At 46.0% G+C, this 26,296-nt stretch overlaps 1 protein-coding gene and 1 long non-coding RNA gene across 3 annotated transcripts in view; one reads left to right on the forward strand and one right to left on the reverse strand.

Moving 5' to 3' along the window:
• LOC144170822 (protein Abitram) overlaps window positions 1-5,937 on the reverse strand; it is a 52,066-nt gene extending 46,129 nt beyond the window's left edge. Inside the window, exon 1 of one of the 2 annotated variants that reach the window (XM_077700839.1) lies at window positions 5,698-5,937. In XM_077700839.1, coding sequence (XP_077556965.1) covers window positions 5,698-5,818 — 121 coding nt within the window. In that variant the 5' untranslated portion in view covers window positions 5,819-5,937. The remainder of the gene's footprint in view (window positions 1-5,697) is intronic. The other variant, XM_077700840.1, reaches the window with a different exon arrangement.
• A 10,888-nt stretch (window positions 5,938-16,825) lies between these two features.
• On the forward strand, window positions 16,826-19,524 carry LOC144170823 (uncharacterized). The gene is made up of 2 exons (XR_013322685.1): window positions 16,826-17,330; window positions 18,230-19,524. It is a non-coding gene; the product is annotated as an uncharacterized LOC144170823 (long non-coding RNA).
• Window positions 19,525-26,296: the final 6,772 nt, after the last annotated feature.

Below are 26,296 nucleotides of genomic sequence, written 5' to 3' on the forward strand. Positions count from 1 at the left end.
TCTTTTTAAACCTCTACAGGTGATGGCTACACTATTCTCAAAACAACTACAGTTAGTGTGAATGCTTTACCTCAAAAGTGAAATATTCAAGTTACTTTAAACGAATGCAAATAGATATGAGCAAGAAAATTATGAGTGATTTGCTCTGAGACTAATTCATCAGATGTCGCTACCTGCGCCTCAGCGGCCGGAATACGCAAACCGCAAACGGTGCGCTAAAACGTGCCCTACCGTTTTCAGCGGTAAACGGAAACTCATGCTTCCGGTAACACGGTAAACGGTAACGCAAACACGGTAACGATATGCTAAAACTGCCTAATGGCTAAAGTAAAAACACAGTATACCGTTATGGGGGACTTCAATGCTAAAGTAGGGAAGAATCAGGCTGGAGACAAGGCAGTTGGGAACTTTAAATGAATTGAAGCATCACAGCAAGCCGGCCTAGTTGGAAACGATTCATGATTGGACTTGCGCAAAACAAACGGGGACGAGGAAGGAACGACAAGGACGAGCGCACTCTAACAACTGGTTTAATTTCTTGGAAGAAAGACATATATACCCCACAGACCTGCGTACAACATCTCAGTAAAAGCTTTACAGCGCACACACATCACATAAGTAGATCAGCATCTACAAAAAAGGCGACAGCAGCGTTAATTCCTTATCTAACAAGGCCACAGAAGGGTGGCTGATGCACTTGTCTTTGTGCTGTGAGATTAAAAACGCTTCCACAATCTCTCTTGAATTTTGTTTAGGATGCGAAAACAACACCGAAGTTTCCTCTAAGATATCCTCTAAGATATCCTCCACCGAAGTTTCCTCTAAGATGTGGGCACGTGTATGTTGGACAAACCGGAAGGTGCCTGAATATAAGATTAAGAGAACATGCTTCAAGTTTAAAAGGAAAGCCTTACACACACTTGGCCACGCATTGTAAAAAATGTAAAAGAAGTGGTTGCGCACCAATCTTAGAGGAAACTTCGGTGTTGTTTTCGCATCCTAAACAAAATTCAAGAGGGATTGTGGAAGCGTTTTTAATCTCACAGCACAAAGACAAGTGCATCAGCCACCCTTCTGTGGCCTTGTTAGATAAGGAATTAACGCTGCTGTCGCCTTTTTTGTAGACGCTGATCTACTTATGTGATGTGTGTGCGCTGTAAAGCTTTTACTGAGATGTTGTACGCAGGTCTGTGGGGTATATATGTCTTTCTTCCAAGAAATTAAACCAGTTAGAGTGCGCTCGTCCTTGTCGTTCCTTCCTCGTCCCCGTTTGTTTTGCGCAAGTCCAATCATGAGTTGGGAACTATGGTCTGGGCTGTAGAAATAGTAGGGGGGACCTACTAGTTGAGTTTGCAGAACGGAATAACCTACGCATAATGAACACCTTCTTCTCGGGAGAGCAGGAAGTGGACGTGGAGGAGCCCGAATGGGGACCATAAAAATGAATCTTAGAACGGGGAGCAAGTGGGCTGGTTGGTGCATGTTTGAAAATGTAAGAAACAGCGCAGAGGACAGGACGTAGAGTAGACGACAAACACGCGGCGCTGACTAACAACCAAGTTTTATTGCTTGCAGGCGGCTTATATACACGTGTATCTACACAGCAATGGAAAGGGAAAAAAGGAAAATACAGATAGCAAAGGAGGAGGAAAATACACAAGTTATTGTCACATGGTCATCGATAAGTAAGGCCCAGTTATACATTTGAAAGATACGCGATTTCATTTTCATACAGAAGCACGGAAGGTTTGCTTATACATTTATCACCCCTCTGACTAATTCAAAAGATTAACCACAAAACGAAGTATGTAGGCCGCCGTCAGAATGTCGTTTACGAAATACCCCTGGATTGCAAACGAAGCTATGTGGGTCAGACGGGAAGATGTATTAGTCTACGGCTCCAGGAGCATGCAAATTCACTAAAATCGAATGTCGGCGGTCACCTAGCTGCGCACTGTCGCCAGTGTAAGTGCCAACCAATATTTGATGAGTGTCGTATTATTTGAAGATATGCAACCAAACGTACACGTGAAATTTTCGAAGCCTTTTGCATTAGTCAGAGGGGCGATAAATGTATAAGCAAACCTTCCGTGCTTCTGTATGAAAATGAAATCGCGTATCTTTCAAATGTATAACTGGGCCTTACTTATCGATGACCATGTGACAATAACTTGTGTATTTTCCTTTTTTCCCTTTCCATTGCTGTGTAGATGTGTATATAAGCCGCCTGCAAGCAATAAAACTTGGTTGTCAGTCAGCGCTGCGTGTTTTTCGTCTACTCTACGTCCCGTCCTTTGCGATGTTTCTTACATAAAAATGAAATAGACTTCATATTATGCGATAACCTTGGCGTCGTGAAGGATGTAGAAGTGCTCGAAAGGGTAAGGTGTAGTGACCATCGTATGGTAAGATCTCGAATTAAGCTAGATTTGAGGAGGGACCGTAACAAGCTAGTACGAAAGAAGCTGATTAATGAGCTTACAGTAGGGCGTAAAGTAGAAGAATTCAGGATCGTGCTGCAGAACCGATATTCAGCTCTTACCGAGGAAGCCGAGCTTAAGACACAGGAAGCCAGCGACAACCTTACACGCATTATCACGGAGTGTGCAGTAGAAGACGGGTGCACGATGGCTAAACAGGATACTGGTAAACTTTCCCAGGAGACGAAACATCTAATTAGGAAACGGCAAACCATGACAATCTCCACCCCAGCTGACAGAATAGAACTAGCGGAGCTTTCGAAATTAATAAGCGTAAGACAGCTGACATACGGAAATATAATATGGAGAGGATCGAATACGCTGTAAAGAATGGAGGTAGCCTGAAAGCAGTGAAGAGGCATTTTGGCGTGAGGAAAAATCAGATGTATGCCCTTAGAGATAAACAAGGCAATGTCATCACAAATAGGGATAAAATAGTCACAGTGGCCGAGGAGTTCTATAGGGATCTGTACAGTAGCTGGGACATTCAGGATAATGCCGAACGAGAAAGTAGTTCAGAGGAGATAGACATCCCACCAGTAACGACCGAAAAAGTAAGGAAGGCTTTGAAAGAAATGAAAGGGGGCAAAGCACCTGGTGAGGATCAGATAACAGCAGACCTCTTGAAGGATGGCGGAGAAATTGTACTTGAAAAACTGGCAAACCTGTATACGCAATGCCTAATTACCGCAAGTGTACCGGAATCTTGGATGAATGCGAACATCACCGTGATCCATAAGAAAGGAGACATGAAGGACTTTAAAAATTACAGGCCTATCAGCTTACTGTCAGTCTTCTACAAGGTACTTACCAAGGTAATCGCTAACAAAATTTCTGCAACCTTAGATTTCAGTCAACCTAAAGAACAAGCAGGGTTCCGTAAAGGTTATTCAACAATGGACCATATTCACACGATCGATCAGGTGATAGAGAAGTGCGCTGAGTATACTGAACTCCTATATATAGCCTTCATAGATTACGAGAAAGCATTTGACTCGGTCGAAACCTCAACAGTCATTCAGGCATTACGGAACCAGGGTGTAGATGAGCATTATGTCAGAATAGTAGCGGATATCTACAATGGGGCCACAGCTACCATCATCCTCCACAAGGAGAGCAGTAAAATACCTATAAGGGCGTCAGACAAGGAGACACAATCTCTCCAATGTTATTCACAGCATGTTTACAAGAACTATTCAGAACGTTGAATTGGGAACAGGTGGGAGTAAGGGTTAATGGAGAATACCTCAGTAACCTCAGATTCGCTGATGACGTTGCCTTGCTAAGTAACTCGGGGGACGAATTGCAAAGCATGCTGTCCGCGCTAGAAGAACAGAGTAGAACCGTGGGCCTGAAAATTAATATGCAGAAAACTAAAGTAATGATCAATAACTTCGGGACAGCCCAGCAGTTCGGGATAGGGGGCGAGGTAGTGCAAGTGGTAAAAGAATATATCTACTTAGGCCAAGTTGTGACCCCCGATCCCAACCATGAGGCAGAGATAATTGAAGGATCAGAATGGGGTGGAGTGCCTACGGCAGACATTCTCAGATAATGAATGACAGCCTACCATTCTCCCTAACCAGGAAAGTGTATAACAGCTGCTTCTTACGGGTACTCACCTACGGGGCAGAAACTTGGAGGTTCACTAAGTGGGTTCAACTTAAACTGAGAACTACTCAGAGGGCAATGGAGCGGAAAATGATAGGTGTAACATCAAGGGACAAGAAGAGAGCGGAGTGGGTCAGGGAACAAACGCGTGTTAAGGACATACTAGTAGAAATTAAGAAGAAGAAATGGACGTGGGCAGGGCATGTAATTCGAAGGGAAGATAACCGTTGGTCATTAAGGGTAACAGAGTGGATCCCTAGAGAAGGCAAGCGTAGCAGGGGGCGGCAGAAAGTTGTATGGGCAGATGACATCAAAAAGTTTGCAGGGATAAATTGGTCACAGTTGGCACAGGACCGGGGTAATTGGAGAATAATGGGAGGGGCCTTTGCCCTGCAGTGGGCGTAGATAGGCTGGTGATGATGATGGCGACCAACGTAGTAACGTTGCTTGGTACAAAGTCTCCGGTTTAGCAACGGCGTTCATCGATCTTTGAAATCGGTGTCCAGGGGTAAGCGATGCCGAAAAAACACAAGGCAACCGCGCTGTATCTCCGCCACGCCGTGTCGCGCACATGTGCTGTCGGCGATTTTTTTCTCAGTTGCTCTGGTTGTTCTCCAAACCACAACCGCAGAGTGCTAGCGACGTTTCTGTTGCGAACGGCATCGCAGCATAGGCTAAAACAGTTGGAAGTTCCACAAAAACTAAGCATACGGTGACATTAAACCTAAGCGAACCCATTGAAGGAGTCAATGCGCGTCGATCGTTTAATATAGTAATATAACCAGAATTTAAAAAAAGGACGTGAACAAAGTCACGATGAGCGAAAACTTCAAAAATTCCGAAGCTAAAAACAAAGGCTCTTCCCAGTGCCAGACTCGAACCTGAGACTTCTCGTTCCAAAACAGGAGCAGCTGTAGCAATGAGTTTTCAGGGAAATATTTCTCACAGACAATCTCTGGGCGACATATATGCTTCTGGCGGTAATTCTCCGGTTGCCGTGAGAATAGACACTACCGCTCAAAAACGTCGCATAGCAGCTAAGAGGTGGCATTTCAGTCAAATGACATTCGCTTCAATGGCTTTCAGATGCCGTGGCATGGAAAACTTGGTATTAGTACTACATTACCGCACCCTTGGCGTAGATGCACAAGTTCCATCGCGTTTTCTATCGCCTTTCACACTGCTCTTCGGATTAGTCGAAGTGCGCACACTTTCGCACTTGTCCCTGCGGGGGCCCAGCAATGTGTGAAAGACCTGCAGGCAGATTTAATCGCACGCAGCGTGCCAAGCCGTCCACAGTATGGGACAAGCCATAAAGGGTGCCATGATGGTCCAGTAATCAACACTCGTTCAGCCAGTTCAGCCGGTTCAGCGGTTCAACGGTAGGCAGTAGCCGTTCGGCCGCGCGCGCTGCGTCGCCGAAGCAGTTCCACGATAGCAGTAAATTCCTCCAATGGTCCCGTTCACCGACATACGCGAGCAAGTTCGCTTCTGCGTAAACGTAGCGTTACAAGGAACATCGCGGAAAATTCGCTTCGTCCAACCCACGACCGACTTTATAAAGCCGGTCGTGGTCCAACCAAGCGATCATCAGGACTAGACTTACCGAGCAGGAATCGCGGCTTGTAGTAGCGCTCAGTCACGCTGAGGAATCCTTGCGAGATGCGGTGGCCTAGCTTCAATGATAAGCTTGCTGGTGGGTCCCCTTCGTTACCAGGCCCTACCATTTTCGTAGTCGTCAACCCGGGCGGTTGCAACAACTTCGAAAGTCAACAAACCCTTCACTACACAGCCATGTGCGCTACGATGCCGGCCGCAGGAACGCGCTACTAGAGCCACCAAGCGTACAAAAGTGGACTCGCCGCTCGCTGGCTGCACATTCGCTCACTAGGTGGCGACACCACGACGCCAAATGTTGCGTGCACACAGCCATGCACACAGCTATGCCAGTGATGTTACGTACTGGGAACGGAAATTCCCAATTCTAGGTTCGGTGATTTCCTATTTTTAGCATTTTCCAGCGCAGTTTCTCAAGAATTCCACGCAAGTTTCCCAGCATTCTCTTTTTGCAGCTGATAGATGGTTACGTGGATGCCGGTGGATGCTTGTTTTGTTTTGGATGTTAGCCAGCGCTGCCTAAGTCTACTAGAATCAAAGTTTTACCGTGAACTCCACTATATCTACTGCTCAGCTTAGAGTTTCATACTTTTTTTTTTATTATAGAGAGGAATTAGGTGCTGCGATTGTCTGCCGCGATGGGCGTGATGGGTACCTCTGGATTAGGATTGGCACTCGATGGTAAATCGTGCAGCCAGTTTCGTTTTCGTTTTGCATGAAAGCATTTGGCCATGTTGAAAGAAGCGCTCAAAATGACCTGACGTTCAGGAACGGTGGACGAGCCCTACTGCGCATGCGCCAACTAGACATCAAAAAACAAAAAAGCGACTTTTTTTTGCCGGATGTGACGTCATGATTTAAAAAAAAAATGGCAGCTGTTGTACGGTTACCTCGCTGCGATCTTCTCGGCGTGATTTTTGTCTGCCGTTGCAGCGGTGCATAGGTGTTCGGCTTGCGATTGTGATAAGGGCGCTCTCGAAGAACTTCTGGAGAGCACTCACGGTGGTGTGCAGCGTGTGATTGAGACGCTGAGTGTGTGCGGCCGCCTTATTTGCGCGTAGTGCGTTACAACGGTGAACACGGGCGTTCTGCATCAGTTGTGCCGCCTCGATTTGCGAGAGTGATGAGTGCGCTCGCGACAAGCTTCTGCGCTGCATTTCATTAGAGCACCGTGTTGAGGCCGCTGGGCGTTTCGTCTCCGACGTGCGAGTGCGCGTATGCCTTCAACATCAAACGGCGGTGCTATCATGGCCAGCCGCGAACGATCGTTCGCACGAAACTCTTGTCGCTCACCACACGGTTGACTAAGAAATATCAAGACAAGACTATTGCGACCGGCCAGCCACGAACGATCGTTCGCACGAAACTCTTGTCGCTCACCACACGGTCGTTGACTAAGAAATAACAAGACTATTGCGACCTACAGGCTACAAAGGTGATTCCTGCGCGTCGCTTTGGTTCGTCGAACCCCGTGTCTTGTAATCGCTGCGTGCTGTCATAAGCTCTTGACATTATATTCAGGAGGTCATGGTCCTGCTGCATATTCTTGTTAAATCATTGCAGAGGACTCTTGGCGCGCAGAAATGAAAAGTTTGTAATTATCCACGTTAGTTTCGTTGGGCTCCAGAGGGTTGCTTTCCTGACGAGCGTATTGATGCGTATATCGCGGTATGGGAGCTGTACAAATGTGTTGACGGATGTGGACGGGCACACTTTGTAGCTGTTCTTGGGGCGCTGGATATACGAGGAGTTCAAAGGTGTCTCGTCTGGTAGGTGGTTGAGGCGGTAGGTTTGGGAGTGATGGTAAGCTTCGTGCAGTTTATCTAAGGTATTATGTACTTCCAGTTCGACCAACTTGCACGTGGGTGTCGAGAGGGCACTGTTCGGTCTGTGAAAATATTTATTTCGCCCACCACCATATTTGGTGCCCGTTTGTGCTTCTGCGATCAGCCTTCGTCGTGTTCTGCTTGAGCGTACACAGTGACAAAGTTTGATAACCGTAGCGGGACCCCGCACGACATGCGGCAGTGGGCCAAATGAACATTCTCAAATGCTATTTCCATAACACTGTTGGACACGAATTCTTGTAACTTTGTTCCTCCTGTGGCTACACAGCCCGTCACCATGATGCACAGCATATACTGAAAGTCACGTAGTTTGTTGTTCCTATTTCAATGTATCTTGATGGTACATAGGGCAGACAAGGCCCTAACAGGCGGTGGTGGGAGCATGCCGCATTGGTGACAACTTGAACAGAAACCGATTTGGTGCTCCACTCCAAGTCTCAATGCACGCCAGGTGGCTGCATGCCAGAATTTGATACGACGAGAGTGCTGAAGTTGTATGGCACAAAACAGGAACGAGAAATCTTTGAGGCCTATGTGATAAAGGTGGGAGACAGATGCACTATAGAATACTGAATAATTAGTGTGAAGTGTGCAGCAGCTGTAATTGCTTTTTATACATGTGGTGTTAAAGCAGTGTCACATGAGGGTTTTGTTTACTTTGTAATCACTCTCAGAGGGAAATGAAGCTTCGTTGATGAAGCTCATTCCTGCCTCTATCCTTTCCTTGAGTCATGCCTGACATTTGACCAAAATTTCCAAGATGAAGTCTCAACTAGCCTGCATAGCCACCTTCATTCAGTTCACTGTTTTGATGCATATTTAAGCACAAAACCCTGGGACGTCTGCCATTAATCACTCATAAGAAACCCTTGATGCCCGCCACACTCACCACTACCACTTCCACAACTTTGCAAAAAACAGATGCAAGCACAGCCATGACAGATTCCACCGTGCTTCCCAGTAAGCATGTCCCTTTATCAAGAAGGATGCATCACACCTCAAGTACACTACGACGCATACAAAAGCTAGTGGTCATCTACCTCATCTGGACATCACGCCTTTCTACAAGGGAATGAGGCGCTGCGCACTGCTGCCCTCAAATTTACTAGCCACAGATTCGTAGAAAGCAGAAAAGACCTGCCAGATTCCCTCGCCAGCCTCTAAGTCCAAAGCCGTTTTACAGATGCCTACAAACCCACACATACTACAACACAACATATTACCCAACACGTGCCCCTATGAATGCCCACCCTGTAAAGGAAGGAGAGAGAGAGAACAAACACTTATTTCTAAGTCCAGGTTCTAATTTGAAAGTTCAATTTACCGGATCCGCGTAGTACTCCTGAATGCCTGGTCCTAATTTGAAAGTTCAATTCACCGGATCCACGTAGTACTCCAGAATGTCCGTTCGAATCCGGTGCACGTGTTTGTAGAGAGCTTCCTGGGCAGCCTGGATGTTCACTGTCGGCGGGGGAGACAGCCAGAGCTCCCAGGAGGTGATGAAAGCGAGGGATTGGGTAAGAGATGGTGGGGTGTATTCCCCATAAGAATGAGCGTTGGATGGGTAGGAAGAACACCTGGGGAAGGAAGGATGGCCAGGGCGCCGATTGATGCGGTGAAGAATGTGATGGGAGGGGAGTGAAGAGGTTTGAGCCTGTCGAATGAGGCACGCAGCCTCACGAGTTAGACAGGAACTGGGAGGTGGGTACAGGGTGCGTGATAGGCATTGGGCGTGTAATTGGTAACGGTGGGAAGCGCGGTGTTGAGTACGAACCGTCGGCGGGTGGTACAAGGTTGGCCAGGACATGGGCGGACCCAGGAAAGGTACTAGGGTGAGCGCGTCTGCTAAGGCATTTCCGCACATGCCAGCGTGGCCAGGAACCCAAACCAGTGTGAAGCGTGGCCGAGGATTCGATGCAAGTATCGAAGTGACGAAATCAGTGGTGTGTGAGTGGGTCTCATGGTTAGCGAAATTACGAAGGGCTGACTGACAGTCGGAGAAGATAAATACTGGCGTGGTGGTAGGAACATTAAGGGTAGCATGCTCTATTGCAAGGGCAATGGCGTATTCTTCGAGGGAGGTCGAATCCGGTGGAGAAAGAAAGGAAAGCATAGCAGTGTCTAAAGAAGGGAGTAGGAAAAATGAAGCCATGCCCGTTGAGTTTGAAGGGATGTAGGAGATAGTACAGGGAAGACAGAGAGGTTAACCATCCAATCAACTGCACCCAATGCTTATCAGTGATTTCAAATAAATGCGTCGAACTTGCATGAAACACCTTACTGCATTTGTAACTCTCGTTCATGAAATTATTTGTGTAAATTATACACTTATACTGAAGTGACCAGGCAGTATATTTGAAGGTGTGTGAACATTCGCAACTTAGAATACTGTGCGAGTACTTTTTGATATTCAATTTGCAGCCCTGTTTCAAATATTTGAAATTTACAAATAGTAGAGGAACGAATGTTTGCTCTATCTGAAGACGTGCAAACTTTCAAGCTTCACTACATGGTAAGACCTTGCGGGTTGGTTTTTCTGCATGACACCGAAGCCGTGCCAAAAGCCTAATGCAGGAGCCTTGCACCAAGCAAGTGTTCACTAACTGTGGTGTATGTTAGGTCAAGTGCAACACGAAAGCAAAATTTATAATCTAATATAGCTTTCCTATAAATATAATAGCAGAAGTGAGAAATAAAACGTTATTGCTGGCTTGTTGGTGAGGTCCCACCGGCAACTAGCATGCCCAGCCTCCTTTCAATCATTGAGGAGAGTGGGGGGACTGCTGCCTATCATATTAAATATGCCTAATATGCTTACTGTGTTCACAGTATTTTGAGGAACCCATATTTCTTTATCTCAATATACGCAAAATTCTTGTTGCACTGGTTTGCATGTCTATGTTTTATTTTCTCTGTTATATTAAATTTTTTGTATGTCAAGCGCAAGTACCTGAACAGAGATGTGTCTAGTTCTGACTGCCTAAGCTGTCTTTTTTGGTGTTATGTTTTATACACTCTAGAAACACCAAAACAAAGATAGTGTGGTTTGAAAATATTCAATTCGCAGCCAGCTTTTACTATTCGTATTCAAAAATATTTTATTGAATTCACAGCCAAGTTTAACTTGTGTTCAATTCACAGACGCAAAGTTGATAATCACACACCTCTAAATATATATACAAAAGGTAAGTTGTCGTTTGTAGTGACAAAAAACACTCAGCTGCAGTGGTGTCGCTAAGGGGGGGGCCGGGGGTCCCTGGGCCCCGGGTACCAGCCCCTTGGTAAAGGGGAGGGGGGGTGCCACTTGTGCCCCTACAATGTGCAATGCTGACGTCGAAAACTGGAAGACAACTGTAACGAGACCACAGCTTTGGCCTGTTCAATTTACGTCCCCACCAGTCTATTCAAATTTGTTTCCTGGTACAATGGAAGAAAGCGAGGAGAATTTTGGCATCCAGGAATGTCGCGGTAGTCGAGGATGGGTGTGGCTTGAGGAGTTAATTGGCTGCAGGGTGAGCGGAGGCGAACAAGGAACGATTCCTGGAGACGGGGTGCGTCGGTATACGACTGCAACGCTTGGAGGGGTGTAGCGAGCTCAGCTTGCTTTTCAGTGGGACGACAGGGGCCTAACAAAGCCCCTTCATTACGTCCAGGACCACTGTTGGGGCGGCGGACGAGATCAGTAGGGGGGAGGAGTGAAGGGGGAGGCATCCAAGCCTACGAGACTTTGGACATGTGTCCTCGGCGGTTATTTATGACTTTTTTTACGCACATGAGATGTTGTGTATGGGTCATGGTGAATGTTTAGCATTTTCTGGAGTCTTCGCAGTGACGCGTCGGAGACCGTGTACCCCGGTCCAGTTGTCATATTTTCAGAAGGAAACTAAGGTGAAAATGACAAAAAAAAAAAAAAGTATGGGGAAGATTGAATCTTAAGGAAGTGGGGACTGATAATTAAAACGAAATGAAAGTAAGTGTGAAACATGCAATGAAGGTTGGTGCGGGGGAGCTAACTGTATAAATTAAGCCTGTGTTGGGAGGAGGGGCGCAAGTGGAAGAGGAGGGGTGGGAGCTCAGGTGTCCAACATTAGGCGAGACAAATGGGTTGTCGCGATTTCCCCTTGGTTGCACCCGATTCCTTCAGTGCTTGCACTAACCAACCAATTCGCAATTTAAGCAATTGCGAAGGATCTGATATCGGGTGTTGATAGCTCATATTTTTTATGTCGTTGACTTTCCTTCATCGTGCCCAGCGACGCAGCCAGCACATGGCAATTGTACGAAGATGGCATTATATGGAAGGGGCGTATCCCATGCGGCCCTGTGTAATTAAACTAAAAGAACAACGGACGAGCAGCTTGTCGAACAAATTATGCAAGAAATAGAACAGTTATGTAGGCATTTATTTTATTTACCTAACTTTTAATCAGGTAAATCTACATTTTTTTATTTCATTCCCCTGTAAGTTAAGAGCAATATAAATGAGTATCTGCGTTGCGCACATAAATAAAGCGGATAGCCGTGTGTTCATCTTCTTTCCATTTTATCATGGTTTTCGAGTGACCGTCCCAAGGAGATCTAAGTGAAGAAATATTTGAAGCTGATGACCTAAATATTTTGCTCTGGTAGGTTCATCATCTAGGTGGAGGGTGAGAAAAAAAAGGACAGGACAACGAAATTAAGTGCATAACAAAAAGTTAAACACCAGGTACGTCACCCACTTTCTATCATTAGGCATTCGATCCGCTGAGTGCTCCCATCCCGGAATATGGTCGGGAGACCCCACGATAATTGAGGTGGGAGTGAGGGGCAGTTTCTGTGTTTAGTGAAAGCGTTCTGCTGAATTCTTTGTGAACATTACTAGAAAAAAAATTTTGAAGACTGTGCGACAAAGGACAGGACGCCCGGTGTCGTATACAAGATTTTTGAGCTGAGTGCCCCTCCGCATGCATTGGGGAGGAAAAATTTACTGGAACAACTCAGGCAGCACAACGACGACGTCCGGCTGCAAAACATCAGACCGCAAAAAAGACTTTGGTGAAACGCTCCAGAAGCGTGACCAACTGGAGGAAAAGATGCAAAGAACATAAATCCTTCCCTACGAACCCTCCACTTGTGTACATGCAGGCACCGCGCTCCACAGCGAGGCACTTTGTGAGTGACCGGCGCTACAACGCGACCCCAGTCACCCCTGAAGGAAGAGGGAATCGAGATGGGTCCCAAACGTCTTGTTCTTGGTTATTACTTTTGGTTGGAGAGGGCGATATTATTTCCCCAGCTACTGGGAAAAGGTTGTTTCATCTAGGATCTGTCTTGAGCTAGTCGACTGTACAACGACGTCAGTAAAAATCGTCACCAACAAATCGGGATGGGCGCGACCGAACGGTGTGACCCAGCGTGTGGCGCTGATACACTTGGGCCCGTACGAATCTGATATTTTACTCAAGAGTTCTTTCTTTATCGCTTCGTAACCTCCTTCGATTCAGATTTCCTCCATTGACTTGTGGCTGCTTCACTGGTAAGCCCGAACCTCACATTTTATACTTTATACTGTGTTCGTTTTCCCAAGACACCAATGTCAATTAACTTATTTGCAAATGTGTGGTGGAATCTTTTTACAACGTACGAAAGGAAACGACAACATTGTCGCAGACAAACATCCACACGACTAGCCGTGCACTGGCCACTTAGACGACTCATGTACGGCCAGTCATCTCTTTCCCTGCTAAATGGTCCCTTTCTATCTGCTTCCATTCTCAGTAATCACATAACCATAGATATAGAGACCCGACAATGTATCTCTTTCCAACGTATTGAAACTCTCACTTAGAGAAATTTCCAGCAGTCGCATGCTGCCACAAAGGCTACCTTTAGTGACAAACAGGCAGGTGCAGGCGGTTTTTCCTAATTTATGGGGCGGCCGTTTCCTTCACATTTTATACCACTTTTCCTGCACAATACTTGGAAATAGCTTTTTTTTAAGTCCGGCTGTTGTTTATTTGCTGGGACAACTTCTATTTCTCCCCCAGCCTTCTTTCACCAGGCTCCGCCTGTGGTCCTTCAAGCATAATTTGTTCAAGGTGTGTTCCTAGACACAGGAAAATTGATGCGAATGAAGCGACTATTTGTCTTGCATGTGTTGCCTTTAAACAGCCCTATCATTGCTGGCCACCCTCCTCCAGGCCCGCGGGACGTCTGCATGATTTAGTCGGCACAGCGGGCTGCAAAACTTTCCGAACGCCTCTGGCGACCACCTTATAATAAGTGTCGTTTTCTGACGAGGCCCGAGACTCTCTCACACCTCCATTGCTCTTGCAGGCATCCATTCGCTTGGTATCGGCTGTAAGATGTGGTACTCTCACACTGCCGCATATCAGCCTTCACTTTTCCTCTAACCTACTTTGGTTTGGTGCATTACACCCTGTGCTGCCGCAAGTAGCTCTTGGCCACTCCTTTCTCGGCTGCTAATGGTGTTTTCGTGCTCACGAGTGACACACCATAACGCTCCTTACTGTTAGGATTTTTATCGATGCCTAATTCACTGAAAAGGTCAGTGTTGTGTACCAAGATCTGCACCAGAGTCGTCGTCTGGGGTTCTCTAAACCAAGCTCGTGTAGCTATTATTGCCTAAATAACACACAGATTCTTATCTTGCTGCTTACTTTTCTAATATATTGCCAGTTCTTTATAAATAACTACACATCAAGTATCCTGTGGCTTCATTTCGCATCGCATGTCGCATATTATGCATGCTTGCATTGACGTTTCGAAGCCCATGCATTCAGTAGCTGTAAAAAGTTTTTTTTACATTGGTATCCAAATGAAAGACACAAAATTTGTCGAGACCAATCGCTCTTGTCGCGCGATGAGAGCAATGCCGAGTGACAAGAGTGACCGAAATCGCTTTTGGTAGCTCCAGTCGCAAGTGTGAACCAGCCTTCATATGCTAACAATAGAAGACATTAATATTATCAATAATAACAATAACACTAGTTTTATTATTAATCATTGTTTTGTATATGTGAGGGGGAGACAAATTTTCTGGGCCCCAGGTGCAAGTTTACCCAGCAACGCCACTGCTCAGCTTCCATTGCCATCACTGCTGGAGAGAGAAAACTGACAAGCAAAAACTCATCCCTGACTAATTTCAGTTTTAAGTTGTAGTGGTACTTTTGTGCTGTTCGACAAGCAATCACTTATTTGCGGTAAGATTGCTGCAGGCAAGTCCTCAGTCACGCTAAACACAGAAGAAATGTACTTCAAAGCATTGCACATCATAAGATCTGTTCCTAAAAGTACCAACTGAAGTACAATATTGTTCTTTGGCATGTGACAGCACACATCAAGGGCATATTGGGTGAACTGTCCGGCATCTGTTGAATGCATGGCATTATACCAGCTTGAACGTGCCTTAGAAGGGATAATTTTAAAAACGGTAACTTGAGAGGGCCCACGAAAAAAAAAAAAAAAAAAAAAGCTTGGCACCAGGGCTAAGTGCAACTAGTTAATATTTTCTCATTCACTACTTGAGGCCTGGATGTGGATTAAGGCTTGGTTCCTACAGCCGGTAACAACAACAACAAAAAAAACTTTTGTCCTGTGCGCAGACCTACCTCCCACCGGGCTGCATGTCCTATTATCAGCTGGCTTAAGGTTTCAGACCAACAAAGTGATTTTAGCAGACAGATTATGGGAGTTACTACACCTTCGCAATTGTGAACATTACCTGCCTGCCTCACGACTCCGAACACACAATTATACCTTCGCACAGGTTAACTCCGTTGTACTGGGACAAAAACACAACCCTGTGGTCTACGTTTGCACTGGCTAGCTTGGTTACGATGGGAGTGGTCATGCGCCATCCCAGTGCCCTCGTCTGACCGGCGTTGCTGCCTCTCGCCACGGCACGTTGGCGGCGAAACGCCCAGCGGCCTAAACACGGCGCTCTAATAAAACACAGTGCAGAAATCGACGGGAACGCACTCATCACTGTCGTAAATCGAGGCGGCAGAACTGATGCAGAGCGCCCGTCGTTACCGTCGCAACGTACTACGCGAAAATTAGGCAGTCGCACACACTCAGCGTCCCGATCACACGCTGCACACCACCGTAAGTGCTCTCCAGAAGTTCCTCGAGAGCACCTTCATCACAATCGTAAGCCAAACACCTATGCACCGCTGCAACGGCAGGCAAAAATCACGACGAGAAGAACGTAGCGAAATGACCGCGCAACAGCTGCCATTTTTTTTTTAAACCATGACGTCACATCCGGCAAAAAAAAAAAGTCGCTTTCTTTGTTTTTTGATGTTTAGTTGGCGCATGCGCAGTAGTGCTCGTCCACCGTTCCTGAACGTCAGGTCTCAAAATGCCGCACGCGCAGCGCACGCCGCCTTGAGTGAAAATGTTTTGTAGCCACAGTTGCGAATCGGGTGGGCTATGAATCCATTGCCGGCACAGCGAGTAAACACCGAGCAATGTATTTTCGAAGCCGACGACGGTCGCGATGCTTGTAGCAGCCATATTTTTCGTGCGAACGCCGGCTCCTACGGCGCAGACCAGCAGTACCGGCGGCTGATAGGAACGCAGCTTGATAAATGTCACTAATTCTGGCTAGAGTAACTTCTCCAAAGGTATCCGTTTCTTCTTTTTTGGGAGTACAAAACTTTTCTTAATACCAAAAACTATAAGTGCCGACACTTCTACAAATAGTTTATAAAAAAAAGTCCGCGTCCTGCTGTAATTGGCGGCAAATGGCAAACCTACACCACAAACCTCCTCGACTCCGCGTCTGCTTTATATTTAAACGCGCCGTTTTATTTCGTACAAAACCAGTTTTTGGTCACTAACTTCCTTGTTCGCCATCTAATTTGTAAACGGCGAAACGGGCAATAGCAGCAATAGGGGATTTTTTATTTTTTTTTCTTTGTCAAACAACAAAATTTGCGCAGCCATAGGCCCGTTTCGATCCTACGCAATCCGGGGCCGTATTCTGCTGGTCATCCGACGCGCGCCGGAACGATTTCCGGCGCCCTTCCGACGCGGTTGTTTAGAGAGAGGAGAAAGTGGGCTCTCACGATTGGCTCGGAGCGGAAAACGTCAGCCGGCCTACGTCACGCGGCTATATTTTAGCTATTTTTTGGTGACGTCACGTAGCCAAAGGCTCCCGCTCGTTCTCCCGCGACCGGCGGGTGAAATCCGGCGCGGTTAAGAGCGCATCGGATTGTACGATGGCTGCGTATATGCCGCCTGTGTTCGCACTTTTTTTGGAGCTGCTGGAGGAGGATCCCGTGCCTGAGCGTCGACTGAGTGACGGCGACTTTCAGCGCCGTTTCCGTGTCAACAAGGGCCCGGCGCGGATGCTGTGCGACGCACTTAACGAGCACGTTAGGCCTCGAGGTGCGACGGGGCTATCTACGGAAGCGAACGTGATGTGCGCTCTGAGGCTCTTCGCTACCGGCAGCTTTCAACAGATTGTCGGTAGCGGTGATACTCTTGGCATGACGCAGCCGTCGGTCAGCCGCAGCATTCACGCCGTTGCCAAGGCGCTGAAATTGGAAGCCCTTATCGGCCATCGAGGTGCAGCGAAGTGTCAACAGATACGAAGGTGCTGTGCGTGCTGTGTCCCTCTTCGCAACTGACAGTTTGCAAAGCGTTTTCTGCCACCATGAAACACTGTCGCACCCCGACGCCAGTCGCAGCGTTCACACTGTGGTGTCGGCACTGACGGAGCTCCGACACACGAGGGTTTTGGATACCCCGGCGACGTAAGCACGGTGTAAGTACTACTTGTTTCTGGCTACGTTTGTTACGGAAGCAAAAAATTGTTTTGCATCGAAGGGAAAAGGAGCGCGATGTCTGAAAAGCAGTCACTGAAATGCGTTTGTTTTGAGCGGTGTGGTGTGGTGGCAGTGATCTCCCATAAATTTCGCAATTGTGCATGATCAAATAGTGTGTCAAAAAAAAAAAAAAAAACTTAGCAGATGCATGCATATGTAAATAATCTTTTAACTCTCCGGCCTATGTTCGCTTAAGTGAAATGATATCGAAAAGGTATGTCAATAAATGTAGCTAAAATGAACACGTTCAGAGGTATCGAATAGGGTGGCGTCTTGAAAGAAAAAAAGCTTATAAAGAAAGATAAACAGGTGTATTGTGTTGGTCGTCTAACTGACTTCATAAAGAACCGTGTAATATATGCGTAACGTATATCGCCCTCGCCCCGCCCCCATCGTGTGTCAACTGCTTCGGCGCCTTCACTTCGGCTGAGATGTTTCCCCCTGCTTGACACATAGTGAATAGGTGACAAGTTCAGCTTGTCGGCTCGTTTTAGGGTTTATCGATTTCGAAATGCGGGGTGGGGAGGGGAGGGGTTGTATTTCGCAGTTGTACCGCATAGATGGGTGGGAGGGCCCTTATCTATAGTTGTAAGTAACCAATTTTCCTCTCAGGTCGCCTGCATGCTCTAATTCCCCTGCTACGCGAAACAGCGACGATTAAAAAAAAGGCACATACAACACGGCGATGTCGTTTGTCGTTGCATGCAGTTGCGGAGTGAATCAGTTCCAAGTAACCCAATTCTTTATATTCTTGCTCTTGTTTATTACCTTTTCCTTTTTTCAAACTGTGTACTTGTTTAATGCTTTAGTACATATTTGTGTTATGTATTTCTTTCAGGTGTGCGACGCCAGTATGAAGGCCCTGACCGTGACTGCCGACTACAGTGCCTTTGTGTGACTGGCTGTTCACTTTTGCCCGTGACGTGTAAAGCCTGGCGAGTTCTGGGGTTGACGGTGGCCGCCTGCTCGAGTCGTGGCTCATGACACCCCCTGCTCGTCATCCAGGCCCCAGACACCTGAAGAAAAGTACAATGCCACACATGCTTCGATGTGCTCTGTCGTGAAGTGCAGCATTGCAGTTCTCAAGAGCTGTTTTCCTTGCCTGCAGTAGCACCAGCTTTTCTTCATAGGCCTCTTCTGGCAGCCAACATTGTCAGTGTGTGTTGTGTGGCTGCCTGTTGGAACGACTGACGACAATAGGCAGCAGCACCAAGGGACGAGGGCAGTGATACAGACGATGCGGCTGATGAGGTGCCTGCCCCCGACAGGAGCAAGAAGCTCCTGAAGGACAGGGCAACCAACGCATCTTCAGACAGCTTTGTGGCGCTAAACATGTCATTTTTAACTTTCGTTTCTGATTGTGTGTGGTGTGCGGTGTTTGTTTTGTCGGGAGAAAATTGTTTTGTTGTTGTTTCATGTAGCATATACTTTGCCCTGACGCGACATTGTTTCCTGTAGAGAAGCTTCTTGTCGTTTTGTGTTTGACATGGTTGTGTGAGGACAACAGAGAAAGTTGCTTTGCTTTCGACCACTATATACTATGTCTTGACACGGTGTTGCTTGATCTGGGATAGGCCGTGACTACTGTTTTGATGGGTCGTGAGGCCTTGTTGTGGGTATAGAGACCGGTGAAGATTCTCTTGAGAAAATTCTGTTTATTACACTGTAACCGTCATTCTGCTGTGATGCAAAGAATGATGATGCATGTACCACAAACAAAAAAAATAATCAGTATACTGCGGAATCTTCTGGACACAATTAGTTCAATCCAGTCAAGAGTTATATTATGACATAGCACAACCATTGCACGGTGACTTTGTTTGGAAATCTCTGACAGATCATTTTACTTAAGAGAACACGATATGCCAGTATGCATCTCCACTGTTGATACAAAAAGTAAACATGCTTAAAATATTGGAGGCTGTCTCTTAACAAAGAGTTCACTGTCATGGTTTACTCTGACATTCTCGTGATAAGTGGAAAAATGGTCACAAAAGTTTCATTTACCCCACCATTGCATGTATTCTAGCACTCAGTGCTTTGATGACTGCTTGCTTAGATTTTTAAAGTGATATTGCGATTTTTTCTTTCATGAAGGACACCTGCTTGTAAAAAATAATTATGATAAGCCAACAGCAGCATCTACAAAGGCGTATTGAATTTTTCCTCAATAAATCGGGGTGTTACAAGTTATGTTGAACTGTTTCCTTTTCCCCTGCATGCAGCAGCACCGTCCAAGAGTAACCAACACTGGGAAAAAATAATCGCGACAAAATCAACTATAGCATTTCTGTAGTACACAGCCTTATTTAAAGTGCACAGAAACCAACGTAACTTCATTGCAAAAATAAAGAAGGGCACATTGATGTTTGTGATGCAATGCCAAAACTGCTTTCTCTACTCCAGCTTGTTAAAGTGCTCATAGTTGGCATCTATTCTTGTTGAGGCCCACAGTACTGGTTGTTTGTTCAGGACCTTCCACAACCAGCAGCTCTCCAGCTCCAGTGTGCCTGAAAATGTGTTCATTATGAGCTTAACGGCCAAAAAACAATAAGGGGTTGAAAATTTGGTCTCTATCTTAGTTAACGAAGCGTATTGCGGTATACTTTACCTATTTAACCCTGAAGGGTAGAGGCATTAAATAGGAAAATGGAATTACAAAATATGCCAACGCAAGAATACATTGCAGGTGCTCAATTACAAAAATTGCACCTCATTGCACAGTCACTGAGTTGTACCTATGCTTGTAGAAACAAGTGATTATTGTGGATGGAAACAATACCTGCGGGAAGGCGGTTTGATTCTCGGGATGTTTTAAGAAAAAAACTGAGCAAACTACTTCAAGTTGCATGCTTAAGCACCAAATTTGTGGGCGTGGTCGATTTGACGTGATACAGGCTTAGGCTGTTAGAGCAGTTCGTCACGCAGAATAGCATATTAATATAGCTCATGAAACAAAGCTAGGCAGGAAACGTATCCTCGGGTCGCTAAAGTCTGGAGGTCAGTACTCTCTTTCATTGACGTTGCACTTGCACCCCTGCTTTCATTAAAAAAAAATTAAAACGAGCTTGCCGTGATATTACCGCGAACCATGTATGGGTTTGTTTATTTATTGTTTGTTTTTATCGCCCGGCCACGCCTGGCTCTGTTATCTGTGTCCGCGAAGCGCGTCTTCCATTCTTTATTTTTATGCCGCACGGGCTATCTCATTCAGATAAGCAGACTGTTTCACCCTAACGGCACTAGCCCAGAATAATCTTCTCTGATCTACAATGTTCTGTATTTCAATGGACGGTTCGAGAAACATTTGCGCCGAAAGATAAAAGCGTGCAGAGCAGACGTCGCGGCATTCGATTCGACGACACTCGTCTGCACAAGTCACTCTGTTGACCGCTGCTTCGCCGCCTCTGTATTCTTTTGAGTTGTTAGGGGAGCACAAGTTCGCCATAATAAACTTGTTTTTCCTTCAAGACAACTGCGTCATCCTTGGCTTCGTGACAATATAAGTACGTAATCTGATCGTGCGCAAAACGCGCACACATGCGTTTTGAAAAACGGGTTTAATTCACTGCACAAGCGAGAGTGGCCGAACAATGACATGGCGTTAGAAAATCGATCAAAATATCGCACTCACGTCACAGCCGTCTTATATATAACTGCCGGGCAACAGCGTACCGTTTACGTCGCTTTTCGTCCCAATAGAACGCCCTTGTGGGACGAAATTTTTGCGCATCAACTGTACTGAGCGTTCAAATATGCCTCCTTTAAAAACAGCTGTGCCGCGCGCTGCGCTCCCTGGCGCCTCATAACGGAACAAAGTAAAAACATAAATGCGTGTAAACCTGTTAAACTAGCATTAGCAGCAACGGCAGTGCCCGTGAAAACACACAAACAGGAAAGGCTTTGTTATATCTAAACATTTTTATTAATTTCGCTTTAGCAGCATTTGAAAGTTATGAGATTGTCCCCGAAGGCGATGACGTACTTCCCGCGATCTTCGAGGGCGGGGCGGTTGGCTATTTGCACGTCATTTTTACGTCACGAACTTCCGACGCGCGTCGGAAGGGCGTCGGATAGCAGAATACGGCCCCCGGTTTCAGAACTACCCATCATTCCATGGAGGAAAAAAAAAAGTTTTGCTTCCTCCATGCATCATTCCAATGCATGGAGGAAAGAAAAGGTTCCAATGCATAGAGTTTCATACAAATAATTATATTGTAAGAAACTCTATGGTTCCAATGATTCCATGCATCCATGCATGCATCATTCCCATCGAAGTGTCATAGAGGGGAAACTGGCGCTGCGATCGTACGCCTCAATGGGCGTGATGGGTAGTTGTGGATTTGGATTGGCGCTTGATGGCTCGCGGAACTTACTATGGATTGCAGGCAGTTTCGTTTTCGTTGTGGATTTACAACGCATTTGCCTAGGCGGGGTGTTGGGAGGAGTGATCAAAAATACGTTTCTCCTTGAACTGCATGCCTCGCGTGCACTGACGCCGCCCTGAGTGGAATGTTTTATAACCAGAGTTGCGAATTGGGTGGGTTATCAATGCATTGCCGCACAGCGAGCATGAAAACACAAATGACGGCGCTCTGTGCGGCGAAGTTGTCTGCTAATTAGGAGTTGCGGCGCTGCTCATTCGGCAGAGCAATGCATTGTCAAAGCTGACGAAGGTTGCGAATCACTTGGAACTGCCACACCTTTCGTGCGAACGCCGGCTCCTACGGCGTAGAACAGCAGCACCGGCACCGGATAGGAACGCAGCTTGATGTATGTCCCTATATAACTTCTCCAAAGGTAATCGGTTTCTTTTTTCTTATCAGCACAAAACGTCTCTTACTATTACAAACCACCAGCACCGAAACATTTACAAGTAGTTGTTAAAGATGTCCGCGTCTCGCTGTAGTTGGCAGAAAATGGCTAACCTGCTCCGCAAACCTTCTCGACTCCGCGTCTTCTTTTTATTTAAACGCGCCGTTTTATTTCGTAAAAAACAAGTTTTTCGTCACTAACTTTCTTGTTTGCCCTGTAATTTATAAACGGAGAACCGGGCAATAAGAGCTTTTTTGTCAAAAAACACAATTTGCGCAGCCATAAGCCCGTTTTGATCCTACGCCATCCGGTTCCACAACTACCCATCATTCCCATTGAAGCGTAAGCGCCGCTGCCATGTTCGCGTTGACACTGGCGCCAGTTTCCCCTCTAGTTCTTTGTATGAAACTCTATGCGAAGTGTACGCGCCGCTGGCTCCGCCTTGGTGTTGGCGTTGACACTAGCGCCAGTTTCCCCTCTAGTTATTCTTGTATGAAACCATGAAGGAAAGAAAGCTCTATGTTGCTCAGCAGCGTTTGTCAATGCATTTCTCGTGTTGTATGAAACAGCGTGCTTTACATCTTAAAGCTCCGAGTTAAACCGGCCCGTATGAAAATTAGCTCAATTACCCAACTGGTATTGTTGGGTAGCTGAGGTACTCAGCGGTGGGGCTGCTGGCGGCATATTTTGTTGATAGCACGAGTGCTGAGGCGCGCCCGAAATACCTTTTTTGTATATTGCGAAGCCGCCGCCGTGTCACACACTTTACTAGTTCTGCTCCCTCGTGTCTTTTGAACTGATTGGAAGCGATCTTTGATGCTGGAGGCTTGCGCGAACACGACTGAGGATATTTGAACATAAATCCGACGAAGCATTAGTGAAATTTTTTAAAAGAAAACAAAGTAATAATTGATGCGAGGCCCTGTTTACTGACACTATTTTTTCTTTTTATTCCACGACTCCAAAAGTTCCCTGCATCAATGAAGGATCCCGCCAAAATTACTGCCGAGAATTCCCGGAAAATTAACCGCACGGAACATCACTGAGGTGCGACAGTAACGAACACACACACACACACCAGTGCTCTACAACGCTTTATTCGCTACATGACTGCAGAAACACTACATTTCGAAACAGAAGAATGCTAAATCTGACAGCAAGTTTTAAGCCTACGCCAGCAACAACCTTTTACCAGACGGCAATCGCTGAAATGTCGCACAAAAATGAAGTTCTACTTTTTTTCTTTGTTTCTTCCAAGTTTTTTTTTGTTTTAATAACAAAAAACGGAACGTGTCATACATCGAAACATAATTTCCGGTTAAGACATAAAGACAGCCTCTTGTGTCGTAGCATTTTGCAAAACACCCAGCAGGTTCAGTGCCGGTCCCTGCAGTTGTCACTCCGAAATTGCCCCCCTCCCCCAATCTGGGGCGGACGTTCTTCCTGCACAGACTTATTTGTCATCCGGAACCGCTCAGAACTGCTCCAAGTCAGCTCCGTATTTTGTTTACCCAGAGAATTTCTATTGTGATAGCAGTTTTGAACCACTCAGTAACAGTTCAATAAAAGAGCGTATATTTGCACCAAGCAATGAGATCATATATGCAATGGCATGGCAGCCTAGTCGGAAGTTAACAGGAAGCTGTACCGGGAGCTTTTTATTGGCTTCCAGTTTAATGACGTGCTGCCGGCTGGCAAAGTGTGCATGCTTGAATACCTTCTTCTTGAAGAGAATGTTTTGGTTGCCAATTACTATGCTTCCAGGAGAAATTTCTTTGGAGGGTCTTATTGTAACGAGTTCTGTTCTTTCCAGGGCACATTTTAGGCCATTTCTTCGCACCGGCGCTTGTAGCATGCTGACTGTTTCTTGTATGACCAGTAGTTTTTCTGAGAGGGTTACACTTGTCCGTAACCCTCTCAGCACTGCTTTTCCTTGTGTTTTGTTTTTGTGCTGTTTGTTTGTTTCAGCTTCACGAGCCCCAGATAGCACAGTCCCTGTCAATCAGACAATTCTGCGAGCTTCGTGTCTCAGAGACTAATCAAGCTTTAAACTGCACTACAGGACAACACAGCCTCTGTTGCCCCTGCAAGTGGCCCTATAGAAGCTATTGTGAAATGAGGTGTGATGGAGATTTGTTCGCCAAAGTAAAACTGTGACCCTGCCATGCTGTTTTAACAATGCAACTGGAAGTGTTCTTAATTGCGAGCTGACAGCCACAGCCATTTTGTACCTCGCAATTGTTTTTGCATGATCACAAGGCTCAAATTGGAGCCAGGCATGCACTGGGTCGATCAGTGTGCTCTCTTAGAGACTAAGGCAGACTTTCTGGCCCATCTGATGACATTTTTAGAGGGACCATGAGGTCACATTATGCGAAAGTCTGGGAGGAAGTTCACGCTAACTCCAATTTTGTTTGAAGGGGAGCGCTGTTACCAACTGGGAAGAATGCATTCAGAATCGTCTGCCACCATGTGATTGAACAAAACACAGCCAATCAGTCCCCTGACCGACACCAACAGCTTGCATTCCTCGGTTTTACCTTTCCTGGATAGAGCTGCCTTTGAACCAGAGACAAGAACAAGTGTCTAGGGCCATGTGCAAGCCGTCCCTGATTAATAATCAGGGAGGTCTAGCTAAAGCAAAGCAGTTTCAATAAAACCTAGCGAGGCAGTTTGTTATGTCACAGCATAGTTAAATGCTTCACTCTTGCTTCAAGCAATCACTCACTAGAAAATGGATGACTTGAGCCCATATAAATCAGCACAACTCCAGCAAGCAAGCAGGCATTATATGACCATAATTCTGTGACTGCAAATGCTGCAACAAGATGCCAAGTGCTCCAGCTGCTACTTTACCGCATCCGTGCAAGGCTGCATCTTGTGGTCTATTTTGTTTAACACCAAGAATGGTGAAGGCACTTCATAAATTATTTAGAAAACGAATTAAGGCAATTTGCACCTATGGGAGAGCTGGCACCCACCCTGGATGCAATGAACACTTTGTAGCAGCGGCTTCACGTGGGGTATGCAGGACAAAACATGTGATGCCCTGTGAACCAGCACCATGCGCTTTGTTCCACCATAAATTGTAACATTTGTTCCTGCCTTTGTACATTTTGCCTGATATGTGAGGCCTGATTAGAGCAGCATCCACGCCATAGGGACTCATGCAGAAACTCAACTGCTATCAGTTTACAATGGAAGTAATGCACACGCACTGGTGGTGTCATAACAAGCAGCCCTTTGCCATGGTTAGAGGGCAGGCAAACTTACATAGGAACAGTTGCAAGTGGGAAGCATTGGTAATTTAGTAAATTTGAAGTTGAACGAACTCATTTGGTGAGCATGTAAGGCAATCTTCTGAAATGAGTTGCTGGTTCACTACTGCACCAAACGCAAGTGGTTCCCATTGAATGAAGTGTATGTACAGCACATTTCTCCTCTACAATTAATTTGGGGCAACTTAACTATACCTTACGCGACTTCTTGTGTGGTATTACAGGAAGACTACAACACGCAGCCTGACACTCATTCATGAGGTTCGATGTCAAATTCCTCCATGACATGTCGGGATTCTGTGACATACTTGGGGAGCAGCCAAAAATGGACAATCAGTGCACTGACTCGAAGCAGTCGTGCAGAAACTGGAAGTTGGGAATCAAAAGTTAAGTGCATCACCATGATTTACACTGTGTAATGTCGTGTAAGGTCATAGCCATAGGCTTTGTTGTTGCTTTGGGACGTAAAATTGATTAGAATTCCAACAGCTTGAGCTCACCTAGCCCCCGAGTGCTCATCCGAGAAAACCAGCAACTGCACTTTATATGCAATTGTTCCCCATTACCCTTTCAAATATTGTAACGCGGTTACAAGAGTTACTCAGGGATGGCACAGCATCTTTGCCACTCATAAAACTGCTCAAAACATTCGCCTTGAGGTCATGCTAACATCCTACATGCAGCTGTTCACCTTATTGCTACAGAGTAATATTCATTTTCTTCTCCACCACGTTCAGTTCATACTGCAACTATAGATTCCCAGTTGGTTTTGTTAGCACCACCCAATCATAAAATAGTCTTACTGTGTCACA

The sequence above is a fragment of the Haemaphysalis longicornis genome, unplaced genomic scaffold, assembly GCF_048455015.1.
Source record: "Haemaphysalis longicornis isolate Haplotype H1 unplaced genomic scaffold, Haemaphysalis longicornis Haplotype H1 scaffold_2, whole genome shotgun sequence".
Taxonomy (NCBI): Eukaryota; Metazoa; Arthropoda; class Arachnida; order Ixodida; family Ixodidae; genus Haemaphysalis; species Haemaphysalis longicornis.